Source organism: Schistocerca nitens, chromosome 3 (genome assembly GCF_023898315.1).
Source record: "Schistocerca nitens isolate TAMUIC-IGC-003100 chromosome 3, iqSchNite1.1, whole genome shotgun sequence".
In the NCBI taxonomy this organism is placed as follows: domain Eukaryota; kingdom Metazoa; phylum Arthropoda; class Insecta; order Orthoptera; family Acrididae; genus Schistocerca; species Schistocerca nitens.
In genome coordinates this window covers 196120509-196134618 of record NC_064616.1, presented here as the reverse complement: position 1 = coordinate 196134618, position 14110 = coordinate 196120509, and the positions used below count along the sequence as shown (strand labels likewise).

At 43.0% G+C, this 14110-nt stretch overlaps 1 protein-coding gene across 1 annotated transcript in view; it reads left to right on the top strand.

The window, feature by feature from the left end:
• Window positions 1-598: 598 nt before the first annotated feature.
• LOC126249145 (calcium/calmodulin-dependent protein kinase type 1-like) overlaps window positions 599-14110 on the top strand; it is a 352391-nt gene continuing 338879 nt past the window's right edge. The window contains exon 1 of the mRNA XM_049950799.1: window positions 599-913. Within this exon, the coding sequence (XP_049806756.1) occupies window positions 810-913 (104 nt within the window). The 5' untranslated portion in view covers window positions 599-809. The remainder of the gene's footprint in view (window positions 914-14110) is intronic.

The window sequence follows — 14110 nt, the reverse complement described above, 5'->3', positions numbered from 1 at the left end:
AGTTAAGGCTTAAAATATTGCTGTCACTGTAAGCATTTTTGTTCTTTACTGAGCAGGAAAACTACACGCTGGAGAAGCTTTTAACGATAGTTTACGTTTCTGGATTCAGCTGTTGCGTACTATTATAAAATACCGCTGAGAACAGCGGGCCGCATGCAGCCCGCGGGCCTGTTTTACGACCACAGATCTATAGTAATCTTCGGTTTCGATTTCGTAATCTGCAACTTGTTCGCTTTTTTAATTGCACGGAATTCCTTGTTCTTGTTGTGAAGTATGTCGGACGGCCCCGAAACTGCCGAGGATCCAGTACACAACATCGCCGCGTCACTGTAAGCGTAGAGGGGAAACGTATTTGGAAAGTGCACCGATAATTGTCAGGGACGCCTTCTGACGGACCAAACGCAGGCCGTGTATGGGACACGTGCTGTCAGAACGTCCCGATGCCGAACACTTGTCTTCCAGTGCCGCACCGGAAACCCCCTTGCGCGGGAAAAACCAAGTAGTGTCGGCGCTCACTACAAGATGTCGCGCCGATGTGCGCGCGCAGGTTATTGACGTCACACGGGCGGCCTGCTTGGTAGGCTATCGCTGGCGGTGCGGATAGGACAGTGTTAAACGTGGCCTGCTGTCGAAAGCGTCCGCTTGCGGCCGCTGTCTTGCTGTCTACGCTCTTCTGCGATGCGCTCGGCCCGCTAGTTGCTGGTCGAGTTCATTGTCAGGCCAGATCTGCACGCTTGAGGGCTCGCGCGTCTTCGCCGCTCTCTTGTCATTTGGCTTTCTGACTCGCAACTGCTGAGACTTCGGCAAAAATGCCGCTCTTCGGGAAGAAGGATTCTGCTAAGAAAGCAAAGAAGGAAGCCGAGAAGCAGCCGTCGGTGGAAGACAAGTACGTCCTGAAAGAGCTGCTGGGAACGTAAGTACACATACATTTTTGGTAGCACGCATTGCTTCGCTCCCATGCCCGCTGCGTAGTGCTTGTCGTCTTTTGTTGTATTGTGACTGTGGCATGTAACATTATACACAAATGTCAAAGTGTTCCGTGAAATTACAATTACTACGGGGCTCGATAAGAGAAGAATAGCTGTGCGCACGGAAGAACCGTTTTGTGTGTCTTGTGCGGGTCGCGTAACATTGTTTGTAAACACCGCGCGGCCGGAGATCTGTCATTTTGTGCTGTCACTGGAGCATTCGCGTACGGAAAACCTTTTATCTTACACACTAAAGACACTCTTTCTTCTGTCCGGTTATTTTGTCGTAGCCAGCGTGCAAGAGTAGGTCATTCATCCTCGCCACGTATATAAATAACGCGCGATGCAGTTTAAGTAATGAATATTCGTTCTGCCGCTAAAACTATATTATTTCCACAAATTGTAGCTTTACGGGATCGTTTTTAGCGGACCACAAATGTATTTCGCTATGATGTACGTTTCGCTACGCATTGGGGTCGATATACTGTACTGCGATGTACCGAAACTAGGTTTCGATGAGGTAACACCTGACAGCACATCGCTATCGTACTTCAAACTAGGCGCCATTACGATTTCGTTTCCTAATTTCGGGTACGGCCCCACTAGTTATTCGTGACATCTATACCAGCGATAAATTCTTTGCGTAAGGTTTGTACGCTCGTATGAAGCTCCACACGTGTCGTAAACGGACTATAAGTTATGCAACCCTTACGTGACTTTGCAAAAACTGAGACTTCCGTCTTGGGCTATGATGTTGCGTCCGAATCTTTGTAAACGTTACTGACACGAAATTACTGGATGACAGTTCTTCGCAACTGCGGCTTTCCTTAGTTCCTGCTTTTAGCCAATGTGAGAACTGTGTAGGGCATGCTATTCTGTGTAAATACGGCTGTCTTGCTTAATGTCAAACATCAGCGGTATAGATGTACAAAATAAATGTGGTGCCCTCACGATGGAGTTGCGTCTTTACGTCACGTTTGATACGAAAACGCACGCAGTGTATTGTTGTAGTATTTTGTGAGATGTCAACCTAATTTTCTGAATTGCTGTTCTCTTTAAACTTGCCCCTTTGTTTTCATTTACGTGACTCACTAATTCGGATTGCAGATCTTAAAAAGCTGTTACTAACCTGAGCTTTTAATCAGTTTTCCGTTGCTAGAAGTTCTCTGGGAGAGAACTGTGTTGATCCGCTTTACGGAGATAGTTACGTAGATTAATGCGTGGTTCAGAAATTTTCGGCCCACTTCCATGCTTTTGCCTTTTTTTTTCACTTGTTAGATCCACCAAGAGCAGCATTAATTTTCCGGCACTGTTGCGGATTGTGCCGATGATTCGACGGCACCGTAGTTCATATTTGGGAGAAATAAACGGTCGTTGAGGCATTTTTAGTTTCTATTACAGGTATGCTCTAACAGTGCCCTAATCGTAGATAACTGCGAACTTCGAGTAGTTGTCCGCGAGCGCCGCACGCGCAGATAGTTGCAGCACAATTTGGGTAAGTGTGGCGTTTCGCTAATGTATTGCAGCGGCGGCGAGGGAAGTTGGTTTGGGGGAGTGCAGAGGTGTGCAGAGGCGCCTCATCAATTTGCGCGGGTTTCGAGGCGTCCCCGGTCGCGCCGACGCCGACGCCGAAGACGCGTCTCCGGCGGGCCCCGCATTCCTTCGCCTCCTGCAGAATTTCCTTTCTGCCGGCTCACTTGCCGCCGACTGCGGGATCATTAGGGCTCCAGATCTAATTCGCGTCTACTGCTCGGCGAATTCCACACTGTTCTAATTTTGCACGGTCTTACCGTTTGAAATTATCCACACGGTCGCGTTTCCTTCAGCTTCAGAGAATATCAGGCCGTGTAACGTTCACCACTAAATTCGTCTAAAATGGTTAGCCTGAAACGCGGTCCTCTCTCGAAATGTTAGTTGTCATGACACAGATCTTTAGCGTAGTTTAAGTTGGAGGCTTCTAATTTGACAATTGAAGAGTTGAATTGTCGAACATTGTAACTGCCAAATCTAACGTTTGTCAGGAGAATCAAGAAACAATGTATATTTTTGTACATAACTTATTTGTATCCAAAAAATAGACAGTGGTGGTACTCACCTCATTACTGAGAAATATTAGACAAATTAGGAAATAAATAATTTATTAAGAACTTTCTAGGTGCCATACCATGCAACTGACTCTTATCTACAAATAAAGTATCTGTTGAAAGTGCTGTTAACACTTGAGTACTAAATTTTGTGATAATGCAACTACCGACGTACAGCAGTAATAACTAGTAACACTAGTATAACTATAGACTACAAAAAAAAAAAATCCTCATATCCTTTACATTTTTACAACAGAATAGCATAATTAAATTCAAGAGAAACTTTTGCTGTATTGCCTTTTGTTTGTTACAGAACTTCTTGCGGTCAGATTTGGCAAAGCCTGCTGTTGAACTGCCAGCGCTATTGAAGAAACGGCTTTACACTTACCATACACGCGTTGTTTCGTCTAGTCACTTTTCAACTCATTTTTACTATTTTTAAAACCCATATTACACTGAAAGACAAAAAAGACGCACGACGAAGGAATTATCAGAGTGGAATAGAAACCGGTATATGTGAGGGACATGTATTGTATTGTATGTTAACCGGGGACCTAGAAACGACGGAGAGGCTCCGTCCCCGCCGCAGCCGCAGTGGTCCACAACCCCAATACGACTAACGCAGTCCGCTTCACATTTCCGCCGCCCCACACCGAACCCAGAGTTATTGTGCGGTTCGGCCCCCGGTGGACCCCCCAGGGAACGTCTCACACCAGACGAGTGTAACCCCTATGTTTGCGTGGTAGAATAATGGTGGTGTACGCTCACGTGGAGAGCTTGGCTGCGCAACAATCTCCGACATAGTGTAACTGAGGCGGAATAAGGGGAACCAGCCCGCATTCGCCGAGGCAGATGGAAAACCGCCTAAAAACCATCCACAGACTGGCCGGTTCACCGGACCTCGACACAAATCCGCCGGGCGGATTTGTGCCGGGGACCAGGCGCTCCTTCGCGCCCGTAAAGCCGTGCGTTAGACCGCACGGCCAACCGGGCGGGCGCGAGGTACATGTACAGACAAACAAATGATTACAGTTTCAGAAAAACCGGATGATCTACTCAAAGGAAAGATCTCCGCAAATTGAGCGAGTCAGTAATGCGTTTGTCCACATCTGGCTCTTACGCAAGCAGTAACTGGGTTTGGCACTGATTGACAGAGTTGTTGTATGTCCTCCTGAGGGATATTGTGCCAAAGTCTGTCCAATTGGCGCTTTAGATTATCAAAATAACGAAATGGTAGACGGCCCTGCCAATAATTCCTCACATGTTCCCAATCTGGAAGAGATCCGGCGACCATGCTGGCCAAGGCAGAGTTTGGCAGGCACGAAGACAAGCAGTAGAAACTCTCACCGTGTGGCTAAAATTGAAGCCCAGGATGGCTTGATGGCTTGCCATGAAGAGCAGCAAAACGGGTCGCAGAATACGTACCGCTGTGCTGCAAGGGTTCTGCAGATGACAACCAATGGGCTCTGCTGTGAAAAGAAATGGCACCCCAGAACATGGCTCTTGGTTGCTAGCTCGTATGGTAGACGACACTCAGACTGGTATCCCACCGCTGTCCATAGCGTCTCCAGACACGTCTTTGGCCTGGAATCTCATTGACTGGAGTAGAACTGACTTTAGTGAAGAGTCCCGTTTCGAACTGAGCCCACTGACGAACGAATACGTGTCTCGAGACGCTCCTGACAGTGGTGGAGCACCATCCTGACTGTCGCCTGACGTACGGCCAGACAACCAGGAATGATGGTCTCGGATGCAATTACTTTTCATAGCATTTGGTTGTCATCCGCGACACCTTTACAGCGCATATTCCACGCCCCGTTTTGTTGCCCTTCACGGCAAGCCATCCTGGGCTTAAATTTCAGCAAGATAATGCCCGCCTGCACTCTGCGGGAGTTTCTATTGCTTGTCTTCGTGCGTGCCCAACCTTGTCTTGGACAGCAAGGTCGCCGGATCTCTCCACAATTGAGGATGTGTGGAGCATTATAGACAGCGCCCTCCAACCAGTTCGTGATTTTGACGATCTGAAACGCCAGTTGGACAGAATTTGACACGATATACCTCAGGACACCCAAAAACTCTTCCAAACAATGCCTAGTCAAATAACTGGTTGCAGAAGGGGCAGAGGTGGATCAACGTGTTATTGGCTTTCTCAGTTTGTGAAGCTCTTCCTCTTCAATGAATCATCCAATTTTTTTTTCTGAAACTGTAGTCATTTGTTCGTCCGTACACGTACATCACGTCCACAGAGTTCCGTCCCATCGGATCATTTCAGTGTTGTGCATCTTATTTTGTCTTACAAGAAGACGGCACGAGCGTGGGGTCGGCGATTTGTCCGAAATTTTGTGTGGTGAAAGAGGACCACTAACACCTCACGTGGTTAAAATATTAGGACGCACTACTCGGAAAATTCCGAGAAAAATCGAGCCAAAGTTTCTTAGGTGCCTTATGAGTATAAAATTTTAGTCCATTGCCGAGGCGCCGTCTGGCCTGGCTGTTTAGGGCTCGGACTCTTACGCCAGAGGTCTCGGGTTCTGTTCCTCCACTGGCACTTTTTTCCTTCCGTTTCATTTTCTTTTGTTATTCCACCAATTATTCAGAAAGTTTCCCAAACCTACATTATCTTTAACAAATTAGTTACATTACTGAATAAAAATTATTTTCTTTTTGTCCAACAACACAATTCATGGTGGTGGGTTTTCCATTTTTCATTGTAAAGTATATAAGGAGAATCATTGGGTTTTTAATCGGAATAACAAATTCGATTGGGAAACATTCAATTTTTATACATATAATAATTATAAACAAGAACCGCAGTTGTAATTATCGTAAAAACAAACAAAGCAATATTTTTTGCGACATCTTGCGCAACATATAAAAGCGAATTTTCTACAATCACAGGGCGTTTGCAATAAATCGGTACAAAAGTATGCCCAATTAACATTTACGAAAATTTTTTGAGTTTCTGATAATTTTGAGGCAAACCAGGCATGAATCATGTCTCGGAATATTGGTGACGATAACTGATGGTGAATTATAGAATGAATTTTTATACAGTCTTCCCGGGTATTAATTTCACGATTCTCCTGTAACAATGCGCTGCAATTTTGCAAACAGAAGAAGAAAAAAAAAGTGCCGGAGGAGGAATCGAAGACGAGACCTCTGGCGTAAGGGTCCGACCGCTAACCATGTAGACCAGACGGCGACTCGGCAATGGACTAACATTTTATACTCATAAGGCACCTAAGATACTTTGGATCGAGTTTTCTCGGGATTTTCCGAGTAGTGCGTCCTAATATTTTAACCACGTCAGGTGTTAGGGGTCCTCTTTCACCACACTAAATTTCGGACAAATCCTGGACCCCACGGTCATGGCGTCTCCTTTTTAGTCTGTTTCCTTCCTTTCAAATGGTTCAAAATGGTTCAAATGGCTCTGAGCACTATGGGACTTGACATCTGAGGTCATCAGTCCCCTAGAACATGCATGCCCGAGGCAGGACTCGAACCTGCGACCGTAGCGGTCTCGCGGTTCCAGACTGAAGCGCCTAGAACCGCTCGTCCACTGCGGCCGGCTTCCTTCCTTTACAAAGATATTTTATTGATATAAACTTCAGCTTATATACACTCCGCTTACCGTACAAACTGTCCTCCAACTAAATGGAAACGTTGACGCATGGCATTAGGAGCTCCAGAGGGGAGCACTCTTTGGCGCAAGGACCAGTCACCGTCTAGTAATGAGTGTTTTAAAAGTTTTCCCATGATTTGGTACTTAGATCAAGTCTAGATATATGCAACAGAGCACTGAGAACACAGCGGCACTGCAAACGCGTTTTGTGAATAAATGGCAGTACGTTTGACATTTCCTCTCTTCAGTTGATGAATCCAACGACTATTTTACGAATTAAAATTTGGGGTAACAGACTGATCTCTAGTATAGCAGCCCAAGGTCTACGTTCGCTCTATATTTAACCCACTTCTAGTATAAGTAACTAAAACTGCATGGTAAATTCAGAAGAAACCTGCATTACGTAATACAAAAATCTCAGGAGTGTATGTAGATGCATATTATACGTACATTCGTCACACATACGCTACTAAAAATTAAGAGGAGAATGTGAGGAGGGTACTAAATAACTATCACAAGCCAAAGTGCTTTTGAACAGGCATTATAACCGAGACTTGGATTTTCCGTCGTTTTCATAAATCGTTTGAGGCAAATGCGGGGATGGTTCCTTCAGCAAAGCCACCGCCGACCGCCTGTTATATTTCCGTAAAGACATCCTTGTGTATTCTGCGTTCGTAGGCCCTGTATTTCAGTTATTTATTTTCACTGTATTAAGATGCCATATTTTTGCGAGACGATCCCTAGTGATCAAAGAAGGAAAGAAAAAGTACTAACGTACGTCTGGGACACCCTGTACGTATCACTGATCTATCGTTAACATGACTAGTGACTAAAAAAATAATCTTTGCCGACATACCAGGAACAGCGTTAATGTTGTTCATATATACAAGGCGTAATTCATGTAAAATATCACAATGTCAACTTAGTTCATCTCATTAGAAAGTGACAGTCATTTTAAGTAATATTTTGTTTCCATTTCACCAGAACCGTGCCGTACTCTTTTGCTAGCGATTCGCAGGAAAACAGTTGTACCGTTCGAAGAAAATGGTTCAGATATCTCTAAGCACTATGGGACTTAACATCTGAGGTCATCAGTCCCCTAGACTTAGAACTACGTAAACCTAACTAACCTAAAGACAACACACACATCGATGCCCGAGGCAGGATTCGAACCTGCGACCGTAGCAACCGCGGGGTTCTGGACTGAAGCGCCTAGGACCGCTCGGGCACAGAGGCCGGCTGTACCGTCCGAGAAAAAGGGCTAACACAGCTGGGGTGGGACCCCCTAAATAGCAATGATCTGGCTGATGATGCATGAAATTTCCATTAGCAGATAAGAGATGTGTAATACTGATGGCTTCGAATCTAATGTGAATAATGTAGTAACTAGGGTAGCGTAAAATCAGCGCGTAGTAGCTTATGGAGCAGAAGAGAATCTAAACGTTTGAGATGTAGTGCTACAGAGGAACATTGAAAATCAGGTGGGATGATAAGGAATGAGGTGGTTTTCGACAGAATCGGTGAAAGAAGGAATACATGGAACACACTGACAAGTACAAGCGAAAGGATGATACGACTTGCGTTACGGCATCAGGGAATAACCTCCATAGTACTAGAGGCGAAAATCTATAGGGGAAGACTCAGATTTGAATACGTAGAAAAAAGAATTGAGGACGTACAGGAAGAAAATTGAGATATATGAAAACAGAAACGTAAACTAGTTACAAACTACTGCGTGCACACACTTTAATCAACATTTAAACGTCGCTACAGATATCCGGATTTAGGTTATGACATGTTCGATATGACTGCCATCGTAGCGATGATGTGGCGCAGACGAATAGCGAAATTCTGCGTGACCCGATGAAGTGGGAATGAAATCACTTCCAGAACCTTCACGTAGCATTCGGTAGTCACCGTGACATCGAGGAATATCGCACCGATTATTCCGTGACTGGACATTGCACACCACACAGTCACCCGTTGACGGTGAAGAGACTTCACAATCGCGAAAAGCGGATTCGCAGTCCTCCAAATGCGTCAGTTTTGCTTATTGACGAACCCATCGAAATTAAAGTGGGCCTCGTTGCTAAACCAAACCGTACACAACATTGAAAGTGATCCCACCTTCTTACGAAATGTTATTACTTGCGATGAATCGTGGTTTTTTACTTACGATCCCGAAACTAAACACCAATCGATGCATTGGAAAACTCCTGGTTCTCCACGACAAAAAAAAGCACGAATGTCAAAATCGAAATTCAAGGCAATGATGATTGTTTTTTTTGACATCAAAGGGATTGTGCACATTGATTGGGTACCAGAGGGACAAACAGTGAATCAGCATTACTACATTAGCGTCCTGGCTACCCTACGTGAGCGAGTACGGAGAAAACAGAACGATTTGTGGAGAAAAAAGTCATGGATCCTTCACCAAGACAATGCCCCAGCTCTCAGTGCGTTGTCAGTGAAGACGTTTTTGGCAAAACATAACATTCCCATCTTAGATCATCCACCCTACTCACCTGATTTGGCCCCCTGTGACTTTTTTCTTTTCCCTAAAGTCAAGTCAGCTTTGAAAGGAACTAGATTTGAGACTGTTGAAGCAGTAAAAGAAAAAGCGACGGAAGTAATGTATGGACTTACCGAAAATGATCTGCAGCATTGCAATGAACAGTGGAAAATTCGTATGGAGCGGTGTAGAGACCGAGGAGGAGAGTACATTGAAGGAGATAACATGAAATTGTAAATAATTGTAAATAAATGTTTTTTCCAGCATCAGTCCGGATTTTTTCTAGCCGCACCTCGTATTAATTTCCATCATGCCCCGTGGCCAACTACGCAGTTTGAACGTCCTAACGCAAACCGTTAAGAAGTCACGACGATTTAATTTCATATAGTTCAATAACTGTCATCCTGACTAGACTTGGTGTTTAGTTTCGGGATCGTAAGTAAAAAACCACGATTCATCGCAAGTAATAACATTTCGTAAGAAGGTGGGATCACTTTCAATGTTGTGTACGGTTTGGTTTAGCAACGAGACTGCTGTTCTGACTAGTGGAGGCCACGACGTTCGGATCGCGAGTTTAGTTCAAACTTTTTACACTTTTAATAGTCCATTACGACAACATAATGTGCAAATAGTAAGGCGTACTACGTTTGCGGTTTAGAGAAAACTGCAACAGAAATATACGATTCACTGGCGTACAGGTGTTGTGGCCCGGAGCTCGAGATGGTCGCCGTATTGTGGTTAACGTTCTAGCTCCGTAATCGGTGGATCGTTGTATCGAGTCCCGCTCATGCTTTTTTTAATTTGTTAAATTTCAACACTAGCCATATTACTCCCCACATACCACTTTCGAAAGGTAATATGACGAAAAGTTACGCGTATTTGCACGAATTTTCATCGAATTTCTAAAGTTATTTGAGTATTTCCTTATTTTTATCATCACAATAAGTATTATGTTTATAACTAGCGACAAGTAAACGACCAGACGCATAAGGTTTCCCTGAAAACGTATGCTTGTCGTCATTTCCGAAATCCCATACACCTGCAGTCTGGTAAGGCGGCGAGAACTGCTTTATCCCTGGACGCTTCGATCTACATGTTAAGGTTTAAAGGACGAGGGACAGGCTTGGAAAGCCCAAGCCAAACATCAGTAAATAAAGATGTAAATCACTTCATTCGATAATACAGTGAGTTACAATATGTCAGAATATGAGGATAATGAGCAATTTAGCGTTGGCTGTCTTTCTGACGTTACAAGTTGCAGGATGATATTCTTCATACAGACATGGAAAACAAAATTACAACGCGATATACTACATTGAATGAACAGTTTTCCCGTACACAAGGAATCTTTAGAATTTATGAGGGGAAAAATAAAGCTCGTTGACATTTTGAAAATTTTCTTTTTTCCGACAATATGGATGCAGACCAGGCGTAACACAACATTTTCGTATGTATCGCAACTGAAAATTGGTGATGTAAGATGGACTGTATTTTAAAAGCATCTTCACGAGAAACAATTTCTCGTTCACTGTTGTTCAAATATGAACATGTTCGAAGACGCTTGATATTGTGTAACACGTGTATGAAAATAAAAGACGCATAATATTCGTTGTAATAATAGAAATTAGTAAATAGCCAAACAACATTGGAAATTAAATAGTTCATATGGCTATGAGCTATGGGACTTAACATCTGAGGTCATCATTCCCCTAGAACTTTGAACGACTTAAACCTAACTAGCCTAAGGACATTACACACATCGATGACCGAGGCAGGATTCGAACCTGCGACCGTAGCGGTCGCGCGGTTCCATACTGAAGAGCCTAGAACCGCTCGGCCACACTGTCCGGCGGAAATTAAATAAAAGTTCGTGTAGACACCCGTGTCTTCTTATCATATTACCTTTCAAATATAATATGTACGAAATAAAATGATTTGTGTTCAAAAAAATATAAATCACAAAAAGCTCTAGCCAGCGAACCACCGATTGCATAGCTTGAACGCTAACTGCATGACCGACGCCAGCTCGTGCGAAGTGCTGCAACGCACCGGCACATCATTGACAAGTAAAACTTCTATCGCGATTTTCTCGCAAGGGCGTAAGTAATACGTCTTATTACTTGCACATCATGTCGTCGTAACGGACTACAAAAAGTATACCAAGTTTCAAATAAATCTGATACGAACTTCGTGTCCTCCCTTGTAAAACGACGCATAAGCATTGTGGAAGTTACACATACTAAACATTCTACCGTTGGGAAACACACTGAAATACTTAAGATTTTTTAATCATATATTTCAGACACCGCTCTCCCATGACCGGTTTCGATTTATTGCCAAGCCGTCATCTGACGATCTCTTTAAAAAAAAAAGAAAAGAAAAACACAGAAGGGCCTATGGTAAAATGTTGAGAAACTAAATTACAAATCAAACTAACTTCTATTCGTAGTTGAACACGCTGTATAGTAACTCAACTGAACACACCTGGACAGGCGTCCACTATGTAGACACATCTGCGCTATGGCTGTTGTAACTGAAGGCTACAGTCTGTTACCTAATAGTAACAGATTGCATACTCTTAAATACCAAATGTTGTACTTAAAATATTGACAACATAAAATTGGTTGAGAGCCAAACGTTTTCGAAAGAGGAAACCGGTCCGCCAGGGTCGCGAATCGCGAGTAACAAGTTCGTATCTTGCTGTCGCTGGTGTACATTAAACAGCCATAATGAAAAATTGATAAACCAGACTAGTATCACAAGTGTGAAGCGTCAGAAATACGAGCTCCAACAAATAGAAACGCAAAAAAACACGGACAAGAGTTACAGTAACAGATCAGGAAATACTACGAAAGAAGCTTACTTAAAGAAATCACTTCGTTCATTTTCGGGTATTTTTTTAATTAGTAAAAATTTTAAGCGCTTAAAGTTTATCAAAACGATATCATGTAGGAGCATAACGATAAGTACTAACGTACTGAACTGTGTGTCAACTTTTATTTTATTATTTTAAAAATGAGAACCAAAATCTACGAACAATTGACTTGAAACATTTTAGATTTTTCGGATGTTCCGGATTTTGTACAAAGAGGCGTACTGCCGTCTTTGCTACGAGAATAATCTCCACTGAAATTGGAAGTGGAATGTGTAAGCATATTCGCTATGCTTATGTTAGTTCCATTATAAGTGTGTTTTGGGACCGGACAGCGTAGTCACAAAGATAAAATATTATGACCTTCCAAAAAAGAATAATCGGAACGATTTGCGATGTATGGTCTCCAACTTCGAGTAGGCGGTTGTTCAAGCGTCCTGGAACTGAATCTTTGCCATGCATTTCCATCTACTTCGTGAGATTTGTGATTAACAACAAGGACTTACTCAGAAGGAACTGCTGCATTAACTGAAGTGATTTGCAGTTGCAAAACCCTTCCTTAAAACAAAGAAGAATGTGCACTATACTAAAAGGACAACTTTCAGTCGGCGCTCAGTAGAAACGAAAAATTTAATGAAGGCTAGATTTTTCAAACCTTGGAGTTAACTCTTCCCTTCCATTACACGAGTTCAGGCCGGTAGCTTAGCACTACGCTACATCGTTTTTTGTATGAATGCATTATAAATCTTGTTTTCGTTTTTTCCTCTTTAGTTGGCATTTTTTTTAATTGCGCGTGTAGCGCTTCATTCCGTAGCCCATCTGTGCCTCAGATGGGAACTAAGAAAGAAAATGTAATAAAAATTGACGAACTACTACAGCGTAAAAACCGCCTAAAACCAGCTGAGAAATAAGTTATAATGTCTTGTCGACATAGAGTAAATATTACCTCAATTACAATCCAAAACTGGACTCGCATTCGGGAGGATGACGGTTCAATCCCGCGTCCGGCCATCCTGATTTAGGTTTTCTGTGATTTCCCTAAATTGCTCCAGGCAAATGCAGGCATGGTTCCTTTGAAAGGGCACTGCCGACTTCCTTCCCCGTCCTTCCCTAATCCATTGAGACCGATGACATCGTAGTTTGGTCTCTTCCCACAGGTGTAGATAGCCAGTATATTGTTGCATAGTCGTTCAGGGCTTATTGTTAAGTGGCATTTATTTTTTACCAAACGTGCTCCGCGAATTACGAATTGAGATAGCATATTCACGTCTTCTCGGAACAGTAGCATCAGCAAGAAAAGGTTTTCAGCAGAAGTTTTGTCAAATGACGCGTACCACAAGGGACTTCCACGCAAGTTTCAGGTACATTCTTAAACGTTGTCTGACGCAATATTGAAATAATTGCTACAAAGCAGCCCAGTTTTATCAAGTAAATAATGAAATGAGCGACATAGTGCGATATTCTTAGATGATTGGAAGATTATATATATATATATATATATATATATATATATATATATATATATATATATATATATACCAATCACAGTTCCACCTTAGTGGACTCGTTAATTCACAAAATAACCGTTATTTGAGTTCTGAGGAACGTAACGTAATGCTTAAGGCTACCCTGCATGATCATAAAATAGGAGTGTGGTGCGCTATCAGCGATGGGAGAAAAACTGGCCGTCTCTCCTTCTTTCAGGAAACAATTAACAGCGAGAGATATGTGGAAAATATTGTGCTGCTTTTCTTTGGCCAATACAGCCAACTTCCCGTGACAGGAAATTCGTGACGTGTTAAAAGATAATTATCACTCCCCCCCTCCAACCCCGCGATTTTTATCCCAACGGGGAGGGGCATTAAAAGTTAGTGTATAAATTAATTCAAAGCATTTTAGATGATCTTAAAACTAACATTCGTCACGAGATTGCTACCATTTCTCAGAGGGAACTGCAGAGTGTAATGAGCAATTTCCTAAGCAGCAATCAGACATGCTTGAGCAATGACGGGAGGCAGTTTCGGCACGTCCTTTGCTTAATATACGTGAGTA